Here is a 23974-nt window from a genome sequence, read left to right as displayed (position 1 = left end):
GGTAGGCTCATAGCGGCATATCCTGGGTTGTGTGGCACAGGTTTAGAGAGGGGTAGGACAGCAGGAGGGGGCTGTAGCCCCGCAGGGCTGCACTTAGCCCTGATTTCTGACCACAGAAAAGACCGGTCTCCCAGCTAAGGCTCATCCCTCACAGTCCAGAGAAGCACAGTGTTCCAGGAAAGCCCTGGGGTCTGGGGACAGGAAACCCAAGGCCGTCCTTCCCCCCATCCCCTCTGCCCCTCACCAAGGCTCATGCAACTGCTCTGGTCTCAGGCAACAGTGGTTCTCATTAAACCAAACCTCAGCCTAACACAATAACCTTAAAATCACACCAACCAACGCCTCCTCCCCCTTTCTGATTCACATCCAGGAACTCCCGGAGTCATCCTCGCCCTATCTGCTTGGGCACTGACACCGCTTTTCTCCTTCCAGATTCCCCGGCAAGACTTTATCTGCTCTTCTAATCCCCCTCCTTACAGACCGTCTGCCTCTTTGGATCCAAGCTTCTCTTTCTTGTTGGACACAGTCCCTCCTGCCCCCAGTTTCCGGTCTGAGTCTGGGCCTGGCTCCTTCTCAGCACAGTTGTGGTTTGGTCTGATTTGTCTACCTGAGAGTTGCACATCGCTTCTGCTTCTGACCTGTGTGCCCAGTGCCAACCTGTCCCACAAACCGTCTCCTCTGGGCACCAGGTGACAACTTCCTTCCTGTAATCGGTTTCCCGGCCCCACCCCAGACACTCAGACTCAGGATCCTTCGCGGGTAGGCCGTAGGTATCTATATATTTTTTAAAGGCTCCCCTACCTGGATTTAGCAATCCTTGTTTTGGATATTTCAAAATCCTCTCACTTTTATTATCTTAATTAACTCACTGATTCACGGGGGACTGACTCTGTGGGTCCCATGCTGAAAGATGGGCAGAGTGAACATGATTTGGTGGGAAAAATGAAATAGGTGAAAGTGTGGCAGAAACACAGAGGAGGGAGTGAATCCTGGTTTCTAAGAGCAGGGTTCAGTTTGGAGACAGCTCCACTGTATAAGTAACATTTAGCCTGACTGCTGACACATGAGTAGGACTGTCTAGGTGGGGAGTGGGGCTCAGCCCGAACGGAGCGAACAGCGTGACCAAAGGCAAGGAGGAGGCAAGTGTATATGATGTGCTGAAAGCTGGACAAGTGGTCGTGTGTTAGACTCTGGGTAAGACGGAAGGGGCAGGAATCATCTTATACTCCTTAGTCTGAAGTCTTCACTCTACTGGCTTATCTCACAACTATTTTCACTGAAGAGTTAATTTCACAAAGTCTATTTCGACAAAGTACTAATTTATCAGTCAGTCGCTTATTTGGGGCTGTGTTTTGGCTTCTATGGAAATAAACTGAATTGATGAAGGGAAATACTATCATTGGAAGGGTTTCAGTTTAGAGTAGGGCTTCTCATTCCCAGCACTTCAAGGCAGGATAACTCTCTGCTGTGGGGCTGCCCTGAGTACTGTAGGACATTTAGCAGCGCTCCTAGCCTCTGCCCACCACATGCCATACCAGTTCCCCTTTCCAAATGACAATCACAGAAATGTCTCCAGATAGCGTCAAATGTCCTGTGGATGGGGAGTTAAAATCCCGCCTGGGTGAGAACCACTGGTACAAAGAAAAAGAACAAGAGCTCTGAAGTCAGACTCAGGTTCAAATCTTGCCACGATACTAGCTACGTGATGGAGCTTCCTCACGTACAGAATGGGAAGTAACCTCTGCCTTGTAGGATCATCATGAGAAGCAAGAGATAAAGTATAGGAAGTGTCCAGCAGAGTACTTGGCACACGAAAGGTAGTACCAATAAGGGTAGTGATTCTTGTTTTATTAGTGATATTGTTATTATTATTATTAGGAATAAAGCCTAACTGAAGTTGGAGAGTTACAACAAGTAAATGAATTCCATTTTACCAGGAAGCAATAATAGGGCAGGAAATGTTGCAGTTACATTACAGACATCACTTCCTCTAGGAATCCTTTTATAATTCTTCAAGTCTCAATTCTGGGCCCATTCCATATTTTTCTAAAGGCTTATATACTTGGAACATATAATTCCATTGTTTACTTAATGTTTGTTTTCTCTACTAGACTACAAGTTCCCACAAGTCCAGTTCTCTCTCATATTCACCTTATACTCTCATCAACTAGTAAAGTGGGTCATCAATAAATATTTATTGAAAGACTTCCTTTTTTTAATACTTGTTACTCGCTCAAATGCTACTTTAAGTGTCAAATTCAAGAGTAGACTGGAGCACACTGTAACCAATACGCATTCCATCAGGCATAGTGATTAGAAGTGTGAGCTCTGGAATCAGACAGTGTGGGTTTAATCATGCATTTACCGCTTACTAATCGTGTGACTTTGGGTCAGTGAGGTAGTCTTTGTGAGCCTCATTATTTCATTTAACGAATGGAACAAAATAATAGTATGTATAAAGTTGCTTTGAGAATCAGTGTTGCTTCTAGAGCACTGACAATGGTGAGATGAAAAGTTGGCAAGGTTTATTGCTCACTGGAATTAACTATGTGTTGCTCTAAGAGGGCATGAACCAGAAGCTCCTTTTGCAAGACGGGCTAAACCAATTTTTCTGCTATAAGGAAGGAAGGAAGAGGAGAGAGGAGGGCAAGGGAGGGGAGGGAGAAATTCAAAATCCTCAATTTGGTTTGATTCTGAAACTCAGATGAGCAATTTAAGCCAAATCAACATCTGGCAAAGAACCCAGTATCTGGAATCAGAGTGATGCTAAACCTAGGCACAACGCTTGCTCTTGGCCAACACCTGCTAACATGATGGGAGCACAAAGGACACGAGTTTCCAGACACCCAGGACTGGATCAGGGAGCGCTCAGAACAACTCTTTCGCTTCATGGAGAACTGAGCCAGGTACACCTAATGTACAGGGCAGCCGCCTCTGTAACGAGAGGTTACTCTACTTCTCAGTTGAATATCCATCCCTCACGCAGGGGATGCCATTCATTCACTCATTCACTAAATATGCACGTGTCACACGCAAAACACTGTGCTGGTTGCTGGGATATAAGAATGAAATGGCACGGGGCTCACTCTCGAAGAGTTCACAAACTTGTAAATGAGACAAAGTTGCGCACATAAACCTGGGTGACGTGTACTGTAAACAAGGCAAGTCCCAGGCATCATGGGAGCGAGAAGAAGGAGGGTTTAAGTCAGCTTGGGGGAGTCAGGGAAGGCTCCTGGAGGAGACAGCCCGGCTTCAGGATGTGATGGAGAATCAGAAGCTGGTCTGATAAAGAAGAACAACTAGGAGGGAGGGCCTGAGAGAGAAATCAGGTTGTTACTGCCAGTTCAGGACAGCTGGGCTGCTGGAGCCAAGAAAAGACCTGGAACAAAGTTACCACTATTTTTACAAGCTAGGAAGAGAGCAGCGGCCGGAGCCCTGGAGAGAACCACCCCCACAAAGGGCAAACACAGCTCCTCCCATCTTCTGGCTATCCGCTGGAGAACTTACTAACCAGCACCTTAAGTACAAAATGTTCTCTTATCTTTGATTTTTATTCCCACCAAGTGCTTCCTCCTCTTTTTCCAGAACTGGAAAAATCATGAGTTGAGTTCCACTCGCTTCTTTGATCTTTATCCTCCCGTTCCAGGCTTCCCTGGAGACTGAGAGTCCAGGAGTCTTTCTCCAAAGCAGAATGCTGACCCCTGTAACAGTCAGAATGTGGGGTCCAGGGTAGGTCACACCAGGTCAGCACTTGAAGGGGCTGTGATTGTCAGCGGCTTGTCTGTGCGAGGCCTGGATGGCATCCAATTCCAAAGCCAGATTCTTAACCTGACACTTGACAATCTCGTAGCATGGAGTTCATCTAACCAGATCATGAGGTTGTTTCTGACCACAATCTGTACAGAATCTTAAAGCAGTGAATCCTGTGTTCTGTAAAAGAGTATCGGGGAAGGAAGTTTAGGGCAGATCCATGGACGGCAGATAAAGTCCAGAAGCCTGGGGTTCTTCTCCGACTGCCTATGCAAAGGGAAGACAGTTCTCCTGGATAGTAACTCAGGGAACTTCCATTTATAAAGCTCCTACTTTGTGCCAGGTATTGTCACTCCAGAGTGAGAAAAATTGAAGAAAGATACCTCATTATTGCGTGCCCACTATGTGCCAGATGCTACGTCAGCTGCTTTACCTGTTTATATCATAACACGTCTGTGAGGAGGGCATCACTGTCTTGTATGGCAGAAGGGGAAATTCGGAAGTGTGAAGAGGTATGATATTTGGCCCAAGGTACACAGGTAGAGAGAGTAAGAATTTAAATCCAGATCTTCAGATTCCATGTTCAGAGCCCTTATTACAGCATCATGATATGTCTCAGGGGTTAGTTGTCTCAAACCGATACTATTAAGTTACAAACATGCAGGCCAGGAGAGTATGAGAATTTTCTCTCCAAAAGGTGTGGGGCTTTGGCTGCTCGGTTCACTGCTATAATCTCCAGTGCCTAGACCAGTAACCACCATGTTTACACACATTCAGTAGCTATCTTTAGTAACTGCACGGCTGGAATGGGCGGATGACCTTTTTAAGATTTTCAGGACTCTCTTCTCTTCTACATTCTGAAAGGGGCATAGGTGGCATGGGAAACAAGAGGGAATATTTGCTCCCAGGCCTCCTCTTTTTCCCAGACATCCTAACCCTAAACTGGCTGTAAGGTGAAGGGGAGAGACGGAGGTATAAGAAGGATAAAACTTGGTCAAAGTTGCTAAGTAGGTATTTACTGTCGCCTGCCTGGGCCCTCCCCAGCCACTGCTGGCCCCTAGGCTCAGCCCTTTGGGAAGCCAAGGTCCTAGGCTATCTTTCCACTTAAAGAACTTACTTTTGGAAAACACAAGGGAAACTCACTAACATAAGTGCATTTGTGTTTTGTTTTGTTTTTATTTATTTATTTATTTATTTTTGGCTGCATTGGGTCTTCGTTGCTGTGTGCGGGCTTTCTCTAGTTGTGGCAAGCGGGGGCTACTCTTTGTTGCAGTGCACGGGCTTCTCATTGCAGTGGCTTCTCTTGTTGCTGAGCTCAGGCTCTAGGTGCACGGGCTTCAGTAGTTGTGGCACGCGGGCTCAGTAGTTGTGGCTCGCGGGCTCTAGAGTGCAGGCTCAGTAGTTGTGGCGCACAGGCTTAGTTGCTCTGAGGCATGTGGGATCTTCCCGGACCAGGGATCGAACTCGTGTCCCCTGCATCGGCAGGTGGACTCCTAAGCACGGTGCCACCAGGAAAGTCTCGTGCATTTGTGTTTTAAAGGGAAAAAAAAAAATCTCAGCCAAAGCTTCTAAGGGTAAAAATTTCTGCCATTGACCATCTCTGATTTAGGAAAAGAGGGGGGTCGTTTCATGGCCTAGATTCCTTTCAGTGCGGTTCAACTTACAACTCTGAGTGTCTTCAAGTACCAGGCACCTGTAAGGACACAGTCTCCCCTCCTAGAGGATGCAGCGAGTCCTGGGCAGAAGTGAGAAGGTGTGTTTCGGTTTGTTCCTTAGGGAGGTCTGGGAAACTGACAAGGGAACCAGAGTCCTGAAAGTTCCCAAGGTGCAGCCTGCTTACTTTCAGCATGTGGTGGTCCAAGCCTAGTGCCTGTCCCCTGGGTGCAGGTAGATGACAGAGACTGCTGGCCCAGGGATAAATGGAAAAGCATGATGGAGGAAGCTTCCCGGGCCTCAGGCAGGTTATGGGAGGTCAGGATTACTAGGAGACAGGAACACTCCATGTCTGTCTAGACCACAAATTCTCTTTGTACCTGTTCTTAAAAACCAAAATCATGACATTCCAATCAAAAGCAGACACTGTCCACACTGAAAAGGGAAAGAAATACCTTTGTCTATAAGCAGTATTTTCCAACCCACATGCATTACTGGCTGGTTACTACTTCTCAGGCACTGTCTTAGATCCTGAACACATAAAGATGAATAAGACGGACATGTTTGTAGATGGATGAGAGCTATCCTGCTCTGAAAATCCAGAGACCATGCAGAAGAACTAGCCACTGCTTAATAATCTGCTGTATAAGGAAACAGATTAACTTTCACTCTACAGGGTAGGGCTATTTTATCTTATTCTTGCCTTAATGTGACTTTATTCATTTAATAAAGTTATCAAGCATCTATAAGAACCAGACATAGCTCAGCACAGGTTACACAAGATGAGTAATACAATGCCCCTGTCTTCAAGGAACTTATAGTCTGGTGGAAAAGACAAGCAGATAAAAGAGCAATTACAACACAGTCATTTCTTCCATAGGGGTAGGTAAAAGTGCTGAAAGGAGGACAGCTTAGAGAGTTTCAACATAAATGGAAGTGTCTTCCATGGAAAGCTACACAGAGGAGAAAGCATCTAAGATGGGTCTTCAACTTAGAGTAGAAGTTAGCAAGTGGGCAAAGGGGAGGACCAGTCATCCTAGGCAGAGAAACACACGTGCAAAGACATGGAGGTGAATATGCATGGACAGAGCTCTGGGAATGCAGCTTGATGAAAGCATTTAAATAGATAACTCTTGTCTGTAATATGAAGTAGGGACTAAAAAATCTTTCAAAGTTTTTTGGACTGTAAGCCATGGTAAGAAATTCACGTTCATCATGGCCCAGTATACACATGCACAGACACATAAAATGGAAGTGGAAACATAAGTTCCACAAAAAAGTGCTTACCCTTACTGTGCTAGACATACTCTGAGATTTTCTACTCTGGTCGGTCCATTCTATTCTGAAAATCCAATGGTCATGATCTACTAAATTGATCTCATGAAGTTTGAACCATAATTTAAAAAGAAACACTCTTAGAAAGAAAGGCTAGGAAAAAAAGATTTGGCTACAGTTGAAGTGAAAAATATTGAGGATCTGAACAATGCCTCCCTCCCTGCCAAAAAACTGCAATAAGGATAAAGAAGAGGACAGAGTTATCACACTTTACTGTAAACCTTGCCTCATTGTCTGTCTTCCATTTGGGGATGAGATTTTGTTTGTTTATTTTTTTTTAAATTAACTTCACTGTCCCCCAGCCCCATGCCTGGGACATACTAAGTGTTCAATGGGTCTTTGATGAATGAATAAATGAACACAAGAATGCCAGGTTGGAGACTTATTTAGAAGATGAAATCAGGGATATACCCAAGTAATTGGACATAGCATATAAGCCAAATATAATATGAAAATAAAATTAGAATTGTAAGGGTTTCGGAGTATCTGTAGAAAAAAGCAGTATAGGGGCTTCCCTGGTGGCTCAGTGGTTGAGAGTCCGCCTGCCAATGCAGGGGACACGGGTTCGTGCCCCGGTCTGGGAAGATCCCACATGCCGCGGAGCGGCTGGGCCCGTGAGCCACGGCCGCTGAGCCTGCGCGTCCAGAGCCTGTGCTCCGCAGTGGGAGAGGCCACAGCAGTGAGAGGCCCACGTACCGCAAAAAAAAAAAAAAAAAAAAAGGAAGTACAAGTTAATACACCATCATCATCCACGCTAGTTGGAAGTTAATGTATCTTTATCAAATTTTCGGTAAAAGAAAGAACCGCCCAGATATTTATTCACATCATTTTTTCTATTATTTTATGGAGAAACTAATAAAATTATAAATGAATCCTATAATTGATGAAAAGTTCTATAATTCTACCCACATGCCTAACTGTTAAAGGTTTTTCTTTACTGTATCTTGAATCACCAGCTCTCAGTCTTTGGTTTAAAAACAGAAAAGGAGTGTCTTTGATTCTGAGGAGAGTTTGAACACAGTGTTGGTAGTGACATGGAGTACGAGATTACCTAGTCCTCCTGCATGGGCATCAATTAGTGAAGCTGCCACTGCAATTCCAGCAGGAAGGCCAAGGTCCTTTGCTGCCTCTGGTGTGAGCCCATTTCCAAGAGAAGTTCCAGGAGGCAGCACTTGGTTTCCTGGGTAGACAGAAGAAAAAATAAACACCTGTCAGTTTGAAAAACACAAAAGCAAACAGAGGGCTTTCTTAAGAGAACCTCTCTGCCCCCTCCCCTCTCCTCTGCCTTTTCTCAGCTTCATGAAGATGGAAACCATGCAGCTGCAAAGAGTCCCTATACTCATTTGGTGACTTAGGTATATGTCCTTGGTTCCCATAGGTCATGCTCTGGGGTGCTTTACAAAGCCAAGAGCTCTACGGCATCTTTCAAATCAGAGAAAGATTCCATTCATGAGAAATTCCAAAAGCTACAAATACATTGGCCTCTTGGAGCCTAGGTTGAAATGGTCAAACTGTTCCAAATGAGCTTCCAAACACAGCAGCTCTACCAGCATACCACACACACACACACACACACACACACACATGCACACATATGCACACATCCATACACACTCCCTGATTAACGTATATTCCTAAAGAAGTTGAGAAAATTTACTTATGTAGTTGCTTCCTATCAGAAGATAAGGGAGGGAATTATTTTGTTTCAACAAAGAATTTCTTAGAAGTTTCTCTCAGCTGGAAAAGAGAGCCCAGTCTAAACTCTGCAAACTTTACAAGGCTGCTACTTGCACAACCACAGAATACAATTTGAATGGTGTTCTTCGGAGTTGTGCAATGCAGTGACCCTGATATTTCGGGTGACCTTGAATTCCTGCAGTCAGTCAGGCCTTCAGTTAAGAATTTATTGATTGTCTTGTGCTGTGTGGGCGCTGTGTCACTGTAAGAGGCGCTCCTTGCCTCCAACCTAGTTAGGGAGATGAGATCAGGACACAGAGAACCATGTAAGTCAGAAGAGAATGAAGGGATCCATCTGTTCCCAGGTGTTCAGCAGGGGCTGAGTCACGCCCTCCACCCACCCCAGCCAAGGAACTTATCATAAGTATTTCTGCACTGTAAGAAGGGTAGGGCTGGACCTCTATATATGCTAAGATCCCTCTGAGCTCCAAGGGTCCAAGATTCTGAATGTGTGCCATTTGCTCAGTGCTAAGATTCCTACCACTTGTTAATTGTTCCATGGAGTTCCAGGGATGCGGCGAGGTGCTGCAGGACTTCTGCGGGTGGAGGGGCAGCGGGGGGGGGGGTTAGTAAGGGAGGCAGAGGGCAAATGGCTCATGACCTCCCCTAACTGAAAACAAAGCTCCTCTGCAAAGCTCCTCCATTTTTATCCATTTATCAAATTCTATCCAATTTGGAAAAAGTTTAGCTAAGAAAAAGCAGCAGCAGAAGACTGAACCCGCTGCATGGTTTCTTAGAGTGCCACTGTCCAATATGGGAGTCACTAGGCACATGTGGATTGAACATTTGAAATGTGGCCGGAGTAACCAAGGTGCTAAATTAATTTCATTTGAATTCATTTCCAGCTCAATTTCAAAACTGATAGTTCAGTTACTGAAAAACTTTTGAGTACATTTGGAACAACTTGGGCGTGCAAATCTACCTTTTCAACGTTAATTTAAGAAATCTAAGTCAAATATTTACAGTGAAAATTGAGAGTCTGAATTGAGAGGTTCTAAGTGGAAAATACACATCAGATGTCAAAGATTTCACATGAGAAAATGAATATACAATATCTTATTAATAGTTTTTAGATCAATTTATATTGAAATGATATTTTGGATATATTAGGTTAAATGAGATATTAAAATTAATTTCACTTATGTCTTTTTACTTTAATGTGGCTACTGGAAAATTTTAAATTACATATTGGCTTCTATTATATTTCTATTGGACAGCACTGGACTGGAGGATAAGGTCCAGATGCTCAAATGATGAGGTGGAGAGCACAGAGAGCCTCTAGTCTGTCTGCTTTGCAAGCACAACCAGCAGAAACCTGGAGGAGAGCAGCACCCTTAGCTGTGGACAGTCTGGCTCTGGACACTGTCTCAATCATGTCACTATGTCTTCTAGCTAGCACATACAAGGCAGCATTCCCATTCACTGAGCACTTCTATGCTGGGGACCGTGCTAAGGACATGTCATGCATTTTCTCACTTTACTGTCGCAATAACCCTATGGGAACATACCCTACGTAGGTACTATTCTAATCTGTCCCCATTGCACAGATGGATGGGGAAAGTCACTTAAAGTGTTGGAGCACAGGGCATGGATTCCACTCTGATGGATACCAAACCTGTGCTCTTATTCTTTACATTTACATTCTGGTGCAGCTTCTGAGTGAATGAAGGAATCAAGAGATGTATTTGTAGCACAAACATTATGTATGTTTAAAAAGTGGCACCATTTAGAAATCCTGCCCACTACATTCAGATTTTTTTTTTTTAAGGGTGAATTTTCACAGGAAGGTCAAAATGGAAACTTCTATTCCATCTTCATCCCCAATCCTCACAAACATAAAGGCTGTCATTTTCACTGAAAAAAAAAGGTTCAGAAGAGAAAAAGGATTAGCAGGGTGGGGTACACTTCCAAGCCTTTTGGACAGTCATCTAGAAAGAAGCCTTGGCTGGCCAAGTGTAGAGAGAGGCCTGGGCTTGCAGCCATAAGATCTGGGTTCAAATTACATGCTGGAGGAGCACAGGTAGATTTCCCAGCAGAGGCAGCATCTTGAGCAAAGGCCAAGAAAGAAGGGAGATGGCCAACCGGGCTGACTGAACTGGCACATAAACTGGGGTGGGGCCCAGCATGGGGTGGAGGAGGCCTATACGGTTGGAGAGAAAAGTAGGGAAATCCAGACTAAGGTGTTTGAATTTATCACAAAGATCACTGTAAGCTTCTGAAAGAGCATTAAGCCAGGGAGTGAGGTGACTGGATTTGCATCTTTTTTTTTTCTTTTTTTGAAGTAGAGTTGATTTACAATATCGTGTTAGTTTCAGGTGCACAGCAAAGTTATTTGGTGATACATATATGTATATATCTAGATTCTTTTTTTCCACTCTTTTCCATTATCGTTTATTACAAGATATTGAATATACTACCCAGACTCACAGACATGGATTTGTATCTTTTTAAAGGTCTCTCTGGCAGCACTGTAGCAGAGGACAGAACGGGGTAAGGAAAAGCAGTGGTGAAGCTATCTCAGTAACCAGAGAAAAGAGAAGGGCATTTGTTAACGTTATTGGCAAGTGAGATGCAGAAACAGAGGCAGATAGGAGAGATTTTGTGGAGCAAGAAATGGCAGGTCGGATGGACCTAGGGTCTGTCATACAGAGTGAAGTAAGTCAGAAAGGGAAAAACAAATACTGTATGCTAACACATATATGTGGAATCTAAAAAAAAAAAAAAAAGGTTCTGAAGAACACAGGGGCAGGACAGGAATAAAGACTCAGACGTAGAGAATGGACTTGAGGACACGGGGAGGGGGAAGGGTAAGCTGGGACAAAGTGAGAGAGTGGCGTGGACATATATACACTACCAAACATAAGGTAGATAGCTAGTGGGAAGCAGCCACATAGCACAGGGAGATCAGCTCGGTGCTTTGTGACCACCTAGAGGGGTGGGATAGGGAGGGTGGGAGGGAGACGCAAGAGGGAGGGGATATGGAGATATATGTATACGTATAGCTGATTCACTTTGTTATACAGCAGAAACTAACACAACAATGTAAAGCAATTATACTCCAGTAAAGATGTTAAAAAAAAAAAAAAAAACAGAAATGGCAGGTCGCGGTGGTTGCTTGGATATGGGGAGTATGGTAGATAGGGAGCCATCACCACCTGGATCCCCATTAAGGATGGACCTGCTGCCCGGTGGGCAGTCAGGTCAGCTGCCAGCTGTCAGCAGACAGGTGCCAGCTCCTCGAGATCATCTTGATGAGGTGATGCCTTTCCCAGGGTGGCCAGACCTAGAGACTTAGCAGAGTGGGATCAGAGGGCTCTGATGGGCACCACTCACTCCAGAATACTCTGCCAGGTCGGCCAAGGTCTCGTGGGACTTCATCACATTTGAATTCTCCCTCCGCCCAATCCTACTCCAGCCCCCTTCCTTTCACAGGTGGCAACCCCTAATGACCATCTTATACCCCCAAATCTGTCTCAGCATCTGCTTCCAAAGAACCCGACCTAGGGCAGTAAGCCAGGCTTTCTCCTCAATCCAGTCATCTAGGAACAAAAATAAATATGCACAAAGATTAACACCCTCTTGTGAACTGGAACCACAGCATTCAGGAACCATCTATCTGGACCCCAAGCAGGAAGAAGCTTTGTTTAGCTAGAGCCCGAAGGGAAACAGCTTGGCATAAGAGAGGATGATAGAAACAGGCGGGAATCTCTGAGAATTCATCCCAGGAAATCACACTTTATCAGCCAGAAGTGCACTGGGGACCAGAAGAGCTGTCAGAGCAGGCTTTAGTGTGTCTTGACAACTTTTCCGGAAATAATCCTCCTTTCGCTCTTCTTTCACCATAAAATTAAATTAATCACAGCATCGGTTTTCCCAGACTTAATGAGAACTTCACAGCCTCAGCATTTTCAGTCTCTTCCCTTCTTCGTTCAACCATTTATTCACGCATTTTAGCAAACATTTCAAGAACAGTGGTAATGAGGATGGCCCCAGATATTTTCGATTACCCTGTGCCCAGATCTAGGTGCTGGCGAATGAGGGAAAGAGGAGCTTCTGACCTCAGAAGGCTCACACAGTGGTCTGTGTAAACCAAGGCTCTTCAGACCGTAGATGAAACGCTCTCAAAGGGGAATGTGCATGGTGATCCCAGAGCACCGAGGAGGGACGGTGAGGGTGGCCCGGGGGAGAGCAGGAAATCAAGATGAAGGGGACATTTGAGCCTGGTCTGGAAAGACAGGTGGCAGATTGCTGGTTTCAGCGCTCGGGGAGATGGATGCCATTAGAGTGAAAAGCGCGTTCACCGCAGGGAGCCCCAAGGGACACAGTGTTTGAGGCGTTCGTATGTTTGCAAAAAGGGCACCAGGGAGGATAGGAGACCTGTGGCCTCCTGGACAAGAGAGGCAGCAGGGGACCTCAGGCGGGGCCAACTAAGGCCACGTAGCCTGATGACCAACAGCTTTGAGCTCTTTGTTTATCATTTAAGAAGATAAGCCTGCAGCGAGAAAGGCGAGAAAAGGAAATCATTTTTATTTTTAAAACAACAGAGCCAACTGAAAAATGCAGGCTGTGAAACATTATGTAGAGGTGACTTCCTTTTTTTAAAGATTTTTTGACGTGGACCATTTTTTTAAAGTCTTTATTGAATTTGTTACAATATTGCTTCTGTTTTATGTTTTGGTGTTTTGGCCCCGAGGCATGTGGGGTCTTAGCTCTCTGACCACGGATCGAACCTGCACACCACCCCACCACCCCCACCCCCTCCCCCGCATTGGAAGGCGAAGTCTTAACCACTGGACCACCAGGGAAGACCCGGAGATGACTTCTTTTTAAGAACAACAACAAAGATGTAGATGCACTTATTTGTAAAAACACAGTCCCAGGGAAAAAATACAGAGAACAGGTTTTCTCTGGATAGTGAAATTATGATTTTTTTTTCTTGCTACTAACCTATACTTTCTTTTTCTTTAAAAAAAATAAATTTATTTATTTATTTTTGGCTGTGTTGGGTCTTCATTGCTACACGTGGGCTTTCTCTAGTTGCAGTGAGCGGGGGCTACTCTTCGTTGCGGTGCGCAGGCTTCTCATTGTTGTGGCTTCTCTTGTTGCAGAGCACGGGCTCTAGTCGCGTAGGCTTCAGTAGTTGTGGCTCGCGGGCTCTAGAGCGCAGGCTCAGTAGTTGTGTGCACAGGCTTAGTTGCTCTGCGGCATGTGGGATCTTCCCGGACCAGGGCTCGAACCCATGTCCCCTACATTGGCAGGTGGATTCCTACCCACTGTGCCACCACGGAAGTCCCCAACCTATACTTTCTAATTGTTCTACCTTGAACATGTGCTTCTTGTGTAATATTTTTGAAGGTGTTTTCCCCCTTAAATCTGTGCAGGGTGAATAAATTAGGGCACATGTATTCAGCAGAATCCTTCATAGCCATTAAAATGAATGAGGAAGAATTAAAGTATGGATTTGGAAGGGAGTCCAAAATAAATTAAGTGAAAATGGCAAGATGCAGAGTAGCATTCAGAGCATGATCCCATTTGTGAATTTTGTTAGAGGACACAGAAATGTAAGCACATACGCTTTCAGAGAAGTCCTAGAAAAATACGCAGAATATTGTTACAGCGGGGAATGGGATCCAGGGCAGGGTGCTCTTCTCTGTCATTTGTGCTTCTTCTGTACATTGGCCTTGTATTCCTTTTGTGATCAAAAGAAACTAGTTAGGTTAAAATAAAAGCAAAATTAAAGTAAGGAGAATGTCACAAGCCTTTGCCAAACCCTGCTCCTCAGCCTGAAGGCAGGGGAGAGGCCCAAAGCGAGTTCACTTATTTTCTTGATCTGGTTGGCTTCTGTTCCTGTGAACACACTCTCACCTTGGGGTGTAGAAAAGCAACTGCTCTGAGGGCTCTTGGGCTTTTGTCCACTGGTTCCCATTCTGATGGGCAGAGTTGGCGTGAGGGTCACAAGCTGGGGCCTACAATTAGCCGGTGGTTACAGGCGCTCTTCACAGGCGGGGGTTCTATTACACCAAATCTTCCCCTACCAGTTTTTCAATTATCTATGACTAATGAGCACTTTGGGAACAGTTTCAGACACACACATAATCCTCTTTCCTGACGTCAGCCGCAGAAATTAATGACTGTGGGGATTGCTGGGAGACAGAAAATGCATTATAATGGTCAACAGAACTGTTATCCCCTCTAGGAAGGGGGAGCTGGGGGCGGGGTGTTGTATTAACTGGAAGGTTCAGTGTTCCTTTGTATTCCTACAAACATGAGATGAAACCCAGGGGGAGAGCTGGCTCAAAGCCCGTGGAAATGTCAGAGAGAGGTTTGGGCGTGGGTGGTATGCAACCCGGTTCCTCCTTGTTTGGCACTGGACCCCCCTGTCCCCGCTTAGTTCTGCCAAGGTCAGCAGGCCAACTGGATCAGCTGGGACAGTTCTAAGTGACATCCTGCCCTGCCTGCAGAGTGGGTCTCTGAGTCCTTTCTGATTGAATCCACTTTCAATCTGGTTTCAAGGTGGGAGAACGGAAACCAAGACTAACTTTCAAACAATAGGCTGGAGTTATTTCAAAAGAATGTGGTGGTTTCTATGAGTTTGTTATTTCACACGGGCATACTATGTGCTGGGGTAGTTTCAAAGATGTGTAAAGACCTGATCCAATTCTGGTAGAGCTCGAAAGTTACGTGAACCACGAACCCTCAACTAAACAAAACAAAATACTATTGTGTGCTCATGGCTGCCAGTAGACTGGCTATGGAAACTTATTTTTCAAAAAACTTATAGAATCAGGGGCTTGATGCATACCTAGCACCTAAATTCCTCTACAGAGATCTCACCTGGGCAGGTTGGCTCACAGAGTTTTCTAGACCTGGAACCACAACGGATACAAGACTGACTGAAAAACATTCCAGTAATTCTTGCTCCGAATGGGAGGTACACATACCCAGAACTATTCACTCAGTCAGAGAAAGTAGTGAAAAACTCAAACCTGACATGTTCTGCCACCTGTTGAAAGACATCTTCCAAAACATTAAGTTGTTCATTTCCCTTCATTTTCCTCCTAAAAATAATCTTGTTTTAACTAGGAATTATATTCTATTTTAAATTACTGAGTAAATAATTTTCTGATGATATCTTTAGCATTCATCATTCACTAAAGAAATGTTTACTGAATACCTACTATGTGCCAGGCACTGTTATCGTGTTGACAATGAATTAAAGAACAAGATAGATAAGGGTCTCTGCCCTCATAGGGCTTACTTTCAGTAGACACTATTCCCAGCCAATACCTCTTCTGAGTTATACTTTGTAACTATTATAATCTTGTAAGCTCTTCTGTGATTTGGACTCTCTTTTTTATATTTTTATATCCCTAGCCTTCTCTTCTGACCTGTAGTAGGTGTTCAATCAATAAACATACCATATATTTTAAATCAAATTTTAAATAACCCTTATGCTATGTTTTGTTTTTTCCCTGTGTCTATCTCTTTCCCTCTCTCCTACTAGACAGAGAATAGCTCAAAGACAATTTTATTTATCTCTGCATTCATTTCCCCTCCCCCTAGTACCTAGCAGTGTCCAGAACATAAGTTCTCAGTAATATTCATTCAACTGAATTTATAGATTTCTTTTAAGGAAACCATAAACAAGACCAAAAGACAACCCTCAGAATGGGAGAAAATATTTGCAAATGAAGCAACTGACAAAAGATTAATCTCCAAAATTTATAAGCAGCTCATGCAGCTTAACAACAAAAAAACAAACAACCCAATCCAAAAATGGGCAGAAGACCTAAATAGACATTTCTCCAAAGAAGATATACAGATGGCCAAGAAGCACATGAAAAGCTGCTCAACATCACTAATCATTAGAGAAATACAAATCAAAACTACAGTGAGATATCATCTCACACCAGTCAGAATGGCCATCATCAAAAAATCTAGAAACAATAAATGCTGGAGAGGGTGTGGAGAAAAGGGAACCCTCTTGCACTGTTGGTGGGAATGTAAATTGATACAGCCACTATGGAGAACAGTATGGAGGTTCCTTAAAAAACTACAAATAAAACTACCATATGACCCAGCAATCCCACTACTGGGCATATACCCTGAGAAAACCATCATTCAAAAAGAGTCATGTACCAAAATGTTCACTGCAGCTCTATTTACAATAGCCCGGGGATAGAAACAACCTAAGTGTCTGTCATCGGATGAATGGATAAAGAAGATGTGGCGTATATATACAATGGAATATTACTCAGCCATAAAAAGAAACGAAATTGAGCTATTTGTAATGAGGTGGATAGACCTAGAGTCTGTCATACAGAGTGAAGTAAGTCAGAAAGAGAGAAACAAATACCGTATGCTAACACATATACATGGAATTTAAGAAAAAAAAATGTCATGAAGAACCTAGGGGTAAGACAGGAATAAAGACACAGACCTACTAGAGAATGGACTTGAGGATATGGGGAGGGGGAAGGGTAAGGTGTGACAAAGCGAGAGAGAGTCATGGACATATATACACTACCAAACGTAAGGTAGATAGCTAGTGGGAAGCAGCTGCGTAGCACAGGGAGATTAGCTCGGTGCTTTGTGACCACCTGGAGGTGTGGGATAGGGAGGGTGGGAGGGAGGGAGACGCAAGAGGGAAGAGATATGGGAACAAATGTATATGTATAACTGATTCATTTTGTTGTAAAGCAGAAACTAACACACCATTGTAAAGCAATTATACTCCAATAAAGATGTTAACAAATTAAAAAACAAAAAAAGAAAGAAAAGAACATAAAGTACAGATCAACTAACTTAGACAAAAAGATTACACACACACACACACACACACACACACACACACACACACACACACACACACACCCATGATGCTGAATATCAGCAGTTGGGGGAGTCAAGAGCAGAGACTGGATTCAAGTTTAACTCTTGAATGCTGCTGAGACAAGGAACATGTTTCCTAATATAATCCCCACCAGTAGTACACTCTCATCTCTCTAACTTGGGCACAATATAATGCATTAAGGCTTATGCACGTGCCTAGAAAATGGCTGACCAGCAGGCCCAAGCCTCTCACTAGGTACAGTGATGCTCTGGTGACAAGACATTGTGGATATCATCCTTAGTGAAATAGAGGCTCTCAAATTCTCTTTGCCTGATCAAGTCTGATTCAAGAAGTGGACGGTGGTTAACTTATAGGTGAAAAGCCCCAGGTCTTATCACTAAGGAGGGACACCAGGCCAAGGGGTTTGGACTTGTTCTAACAAGCAACTGATAACCACTATAGGTCAGTGAGCAGAGGAGTCGCTTGTATACAATACAAGTGGCTTGTATACAATACAACTTGTATTTTAGGAAGATAAATATCCTAATAGTAATAGTGCCTACTTATCAAAACCTACAGAGTTTCAGTCACTGTTCTTAGTTAGCATTGTTTAGTTGCTATCCACTTCAATGCTAGCAACAAATCCATTAAGCTAGTATTAGACTCACCATGTTACAGTTGTAGAAATAAACACAACAGAAAGGTCACATAGTTTATTCAAAGTCACCTATCTGATGAGGGGCATGGTCTGTGTTTCAGTCCAGGATTCTCAGATTCCAAAGTCTGAGATCTTTGTACTATACCACATAGATTCAAGGGGGTAGATACTGGAGCCAGGGAGAATGATCTCAAGTGTGTGTTGGCTGTCATGGATACAAAAGGAGGAAGCTTCATTTACAAGAGGCTCCCATGGTGGGTCATGTCCAGGAACATGAAATCCCAGCATGCTGAATCATCTAGCTCCTTCCTTTCCTCTCCTAGGCAGGTTTCAAAAACAGACTTCAAATGGCCCTTAGGGACCATCAACTTCAGTGTATTCCTTTTACAGCAGAGAAAACTGAACCAAGGAGAAAGGTGGGTTCCCTGGGGCCACTCCCTGTGGTAGTAGAGTCTGGACTGAACCCTAGGGCTCCCAACTAGAGGCAGGCATCCTCCACTTCTCTATACTCCCTGCTGTGACAGTGCCATCCTGCCCCCTCCCCCAACGGGAGCAGGAAGCTCACCTAAATCAGTCTAAGTCACAGGGAGAACAGGAGAGGTGGCAAGGATCCAGTGGGTTCCAGCGGTGCAGGTGGCCAATTCTGAACTATACAGAGCATAAAGTGCAGTCTTTTTAGCTTGAAATCATCCACTTTGACACCCACAGTGACCTAATTCTCTAGTTAATTGCTGATGCCCTATTTTGTCCTCACCTAGCCTAAGGCCACTTCCAAAGAGCCTTTCCTGGGTAGCTCATAATTAATCAGTCTTGCCTGTACCATCCTACAGCATGTTTCTTGGAATTACATCATTCTGTTCTACATAATGGCTTTTTTCCTTGTGCCTCCTTCTTTTATTTTAGATTCTAACTGCCTTGAGGGCAGAGCTCTTTCAGTTTATCAGAGCACTCAGGAGGTCAGGTCAGGAGGTGGGCAGGCTTGGGTGGGGATCCCGGCTTTACCAATCACAGGGCTTGTGACTTGGGCAGGGTGATTCAATTGATTCAATTTCCCTGCTGCAGTTTCCTCACCTTCAAAAAGGCTACAATAATGCTATTTTTCTCCCAAAGAGGTTGTGAGAATCAAACAAGATGATACATATAGTGCACTTTAGGATGCTGTCTGCCACATGGCAAATGCTTGATAAATGTGGGATATCATGGTTATTATGACTCCATACTGCTGGTGTATGGGATATTGCCTGGCACATTCTGGCTGAGGTTATAAAGCTTGAGGAGAGATCCTCAACGTTAGGGCATGTAGAGATATATGCTTTGGGGGTTATGAGAGCAAACTGCAGAAACTGTGAAAATCTGTTAAAATAGTCACAGTGATGGAATTCAGTTTTCCAGCACAAAAAGTGTCTCCCCATGGTCGTGTCTCCATGGCATGTCTCCAGAGTGAAATGTTTTAAAACGTTGAAGGTGTTCCCTTCAGAGTTATTTTAAGGACCAAATGTTTGCTTCAAAAGGAAAAATTATGATTTTGTCAGCAAAACCCTTGACTGTTAAGATGACCAATGCTTTTAAGAAACAGACAAACAGTTCTGCCGTGGAGAGTTCCCCCACTGCTAGGGGAAGGCAAATTCAGGAAATATATGAAAATATTTTAGCTGTCATTGTGCTGAAGATATTACCAGGTTTAGAGCAGTGGTCTCTCCAGTTTTATTTTCTTTTTGCACAATCCAGTAAAATATAAAAATCACATAAAGAAAACTGGGGACTGAGATAGGCTTCTCAATTTTTTATTTGGTCCCCTAGATTCATTAAAAAAAAAATCCTAGAATAAAGATCATTTGACACAATGTTCTATCACTGAAAAAAAGAGAAAGGAGATGATCTCAAAATAAAGGACATTCACTTAAATACATTTCCTTTTATGAATTTATTTTCTCATCCTATCACACACCAGTGAACACTTTGTCGGGGCCAGTGTCGGCCTCTAGTCTAGACTACTGTTTGCAAACTGCTGGTTTACAAAATGATAACAGCCTTCTAACAATGGGGGAATCAAACAGCAAGCTCTCACATGACAAAGTCAGATGGTGGGTCTGGTGTTAACCGCACAACGCCAAACATCTGGTGATTTGAAGACATCTGGGGCTTTTCTATCATGTAGACCAAACATGATTCAGGTAATTGACCAAATTTTTTGCTTCCCAACCAGATGTCTTACTTTCATATAAATGAAGCCAATCTTGTACTTTCATGTGCAAATAAGCTAGACATAAATTCACCCCTGGAGGGCAGAATTAATTGCTTATTCTCAATGAACATTAAATTACATATTATTTTTCTTTTTTCCCCAACGATTTTACCTTTGAAAAAGGTTTTCCACCTTTGTTTTGAAAAGCATATACTTCATCTTAGGAGTCTTCTGCCTTTTTAAAATGTCTCTTCCTTATTGTTATTATTTTTTTATAGTGAGGCAGTGTGCTATAATGAAACGAATGGGGTCTTAGAAGCCAGGATGAATTGGGTTCTAGTTCTGTGCATATCCCCACCCTCACACTTTTAAGCGTCTTGGAAAAAGTTACTTAAAGTCTCTGAATTCAGTTTCTTTGCAGATATAAATCATAAATGCATCTATAAGGGACACTGTGAAGACTTGAGATCATTCATTCCTACAATGTGTGTTGGGCATTTACTCTGTGTCTGTTCCTGAGACACCGTGGAGGACCACCTTGCTGTGCTAGGGGCTCTGTCAAGAGCACAGGCAGGTGCTCAGGTCGGGGTGCTATTCAAGTCCCACTTAACATGCTGGAAGGACAAGCACACTGTCCAACAAGGGCACTGCCAAGATTCAGGGTTTTTAATGAAAGTACGAGCAACTCCAACTGAAGCTAATTCTTAAAGGGAGTATCAAATTTGTAAAAGGAAGGACCTGTCTGAAACCTTTCCTCTTCTTTTGCAGCTTTCAAGCACACACTGGAATTTGCTCTCATCATGTTTGTTTAAAGAATTCATGTGGTTATCAATGACCCTCCACCTTCTATGCCGTTGTCCTGACAACCAACCATTTACTAGACAGAATATGGAAAGCAGACTACGGTGTGTCCCTTTTGGTCAGGTTTAACAGCAAAACTCAACAATACAGAGACAATATTAAAAGACCAGGGCCTTTGTGTTTTGAGATCCTTAGAAGGGAAATAAATACACAGATACAGACAGACAAATATACATATAAAGGAGGAGAGGGAAATGTATAGGGAACTCAACTGGGCAAGGAGAGGCTGCTATGAAGAACTAAGTTTAACAGCTGTTTAATAGCTGTTGTGTTTCAATAGCCAAGCTACAAAGAAATACTGAACATAAAGGCAAAAAGGGCTAAGTTTGTTGTTGTTGTTTATCCTAAGACGTTAGATTCTTTCACCACCAAAGCCCAGAAACATCTCAAATATATGAAAAAAAATGGAATGTGGCTATGGTTGTTAAACTTTTTTCTAAGAACCAGAACTGCCCCCCCCCCCCCGCAAATGACATCAGTATATAAATCCGATCTGGTTCAACTAGAAAAGGAAACGCCCCAAAGTGACGATGCCCTAGCCCTGACACCTAAGAGACATCCAGATTTGGGGGGCTGAGGAACGGAGGTTCTAATCTAGAACTTAATCTGTGGTGAGAGGCTGCCAGTGTGGAGGCATTCTAGAGGGGAGGGCTGGTAATTTGGAGCTGTAAAACTGTAAGTCTCTAAGGCTGTACTGTAGAACAAAAGCTGAAGAGCAGAAAGTGTCCACTATTTAACCACAAAGACAATGACCTCATTCTGAGTGAAGGAGGATGCTGGCACTGCAGGACCCACGGGGAGGAGTGGAATTTGCCAGGCTGGCATTGAGCCAAATGTCAGAGTAAAATCCCTGAAGCCCTCAACCATGTTGCCATGGGAATTCAGCAGAAGTGGTGTCCCAAAATGACGCTCTAACTTAATGTCTTTTAAGTCTCCATGTAGGTCATCCAGTATGTATGTGGCCGAGGGAGAAGGCTCATGGAGATTTTGGGAAAAATGCTCAAGTGATAAGAAGATCAACCTTTGTAAATAAAACAAAATGTAATTTCTCCATTTTAAAGTCTCATTCTTTGGACACAGGACCTGGGAGACTGAACAGACCTTGCGCAAAATGAAAAAGGCTGGCCCAAAGCCCAGAAGTGTCACCAGCCCTCTCATCCTTTCACAATGGCCAGAGGGACGGCTCCCAGAGGGGGAACCGAGGGCAGAGGAAGCCAGCCCAGATCTCCAACAGACTTCAGTGCCTTCAGCTGGGAGGAGAAACAGACAAACTGTTCAGGACTCTGCCTTTTGGAGAGACTTTGGGGATTGTACAGCCTCTAGAAGGTGATCAAGGGTAGACATCCATGGAGGGGGGTGTCCATGAGGCCAGTCCACCAGGCCCTGGCTTGAATAACCAGAATTGACTATTTTTTTAAACAAAAATCAAGATCACAAAGCTATTATGCACAGTGGTTTTTCTTCAGTTTACAAGGATAATACAACTTCATTACAGACAGTTCAAACAATACAGAAAGATAGGAGAAAAAAAAACCTTTCCCTTATTTTCCTCCTCCTAGAGATAACTACTACTGAAATTAATAGAGAATACCCTTCCAAAATATGAAGATACCCAAGTATTTAATTTTATGTACTGATACAAGGGATATTACAAGTATGCAATTTTATAGTCTGCCTTTTTAACTCAGTGATACATCACAGACTTCTTTACTCATCAGTGAGTACATTCTCTTTGAAAATGTATCATATTCTGTAGTATGGATGTGCCATATTACTTAACTAATCCCTTAGTTTCAGACACTTAATTTGTTTCTGTCAAGTTAAAAACAGATCCAGACTTAGTAAGGAGAGACTTAGTAAGGATTACTGTAAGGGGGTAAAGGGGCATTTGCAGTAAGGGATGGAAAATTATTGCAATAAGGAGAATATTGTGACCACAAGATCTGCAAGTGTCCCAAGAGCTAGACAAAAGGGGTCTTTCTTTTACAGAGTAAACAAGGATAGAAAGAACAAAATGTGGAGAAATGGCGTGAAAGAGTGGTGTGACTGGATAGTAGACCAGAGAGCATCTTACCCTGAGGCAAGACTATTTTGGGGGAGGGACCTGTGATAGTTAATTTTATATGTCACCCTGACTAGGCCACAGGGTGCCCAGATATTTGATCAAACGTTATTCTGGGTGTTTCTGTGAGGGGGTTTTTGAAAGAGATTAAGATTTAAATCAATAGACTGAGTAAAGCAGATTGCCCCCACTAATGTGGGTGGGCCTCATCTAATCAGTTAAAGACATGAATAGAACAAAAAGGCTTATGTCTTGCTCTACCAACCTCCAACCCCCACTAACAGAGAATCCTTCCTGACTGACAACCTTTGAACTGGTACAGGGGCTTTTTTCCTTCCCTTGGACTTGAACTGAAACATCAGCTCTTCCTGAGTCTCCACTTTGCCACCTCACCCTGCAGATCTCGGGACTTGCCAGCTTTTACAACTGTATGAACCAATTCATTATAATGTGCGTGCGCGCGCACACACACACACACACACACACACACACAATCAATCTGTTTCTCTAGAGAACCCTAATACAGGACTCTGAAGGAGGGCTGTATGATGGTTCAGGCTGAGGGTGGGCCAAAGCTCAGGGGCCTGAGGAAGGACGAAGTTTGGTTAACATGCATTTTGTTCCAACTGATCAGTGGGGACAAGCAGTGCAGCTAATCATTCATAAGGCAAAGAATGGGAATCTGGAGGGTCTGTGTCTGGCCTCCGTAAGAAGTAAACAAAGGAGGCATCCAGGAGTCTTATCCAAGTCACATGGGGAAGGACGCTTCTCTGCAGTAGGCCATTTCCTGGAATGTAAAGCTTGGGGACATGTATAAGCCTTCACTGTTTTCCAGGAGCACAGGGCTCAGATAAAATTCAACACTGTCATTTCTAACCACTCTTTTTATAAATAATACTG

General features: G+C 43.6%; 1 protein-coding gene across 7 annotated transcripts in view; it reads right to left on the bottom strand.

Moving 5' to 3' along the window:
- Positions 1-23974, bottom strand: part of FGGY (FGGY carbohydrate kinase domain containing) — a 413817-nt gene that overhangs the window by 197535 nt on the left and 192308 nt on the right. For all 7 annotated transcript variants that reach the window (XM_067726327.1, XM_067726329.1, XM_067726330.1 and 4 more), the window contains one exon: positions 7790-7918. In XM_067726327.1, the coding sequence (XP_067582428.1) occupies positions 7790-7918 (129 nt within the window). The remainder of the gene's footprint in view (positions 1-7789; positions 7919-23974) is intronic.

This window comes from Pseudorca crassidens, chromosome 2 (genome assembly GCF_039906515.1).
Source record: "Pseudorca crassidens isolate mPseCra1 chromosome 2, mPseCra1.hap1, whole genome shotgun sequence".
Classification (NCBI taxonomy): domain Eukaryota; kingdom Metazoa; phylum Chordata; class Mammalia; order Artiodactyla; family Delphinidae; genus Pseudorca; species Pseudorca crassidens.
The sequence above is the reverse complement of the archived record's forward strand: the minus strand, read 5'-3'. Positions and strand labels throughout refer to the sequence as shown.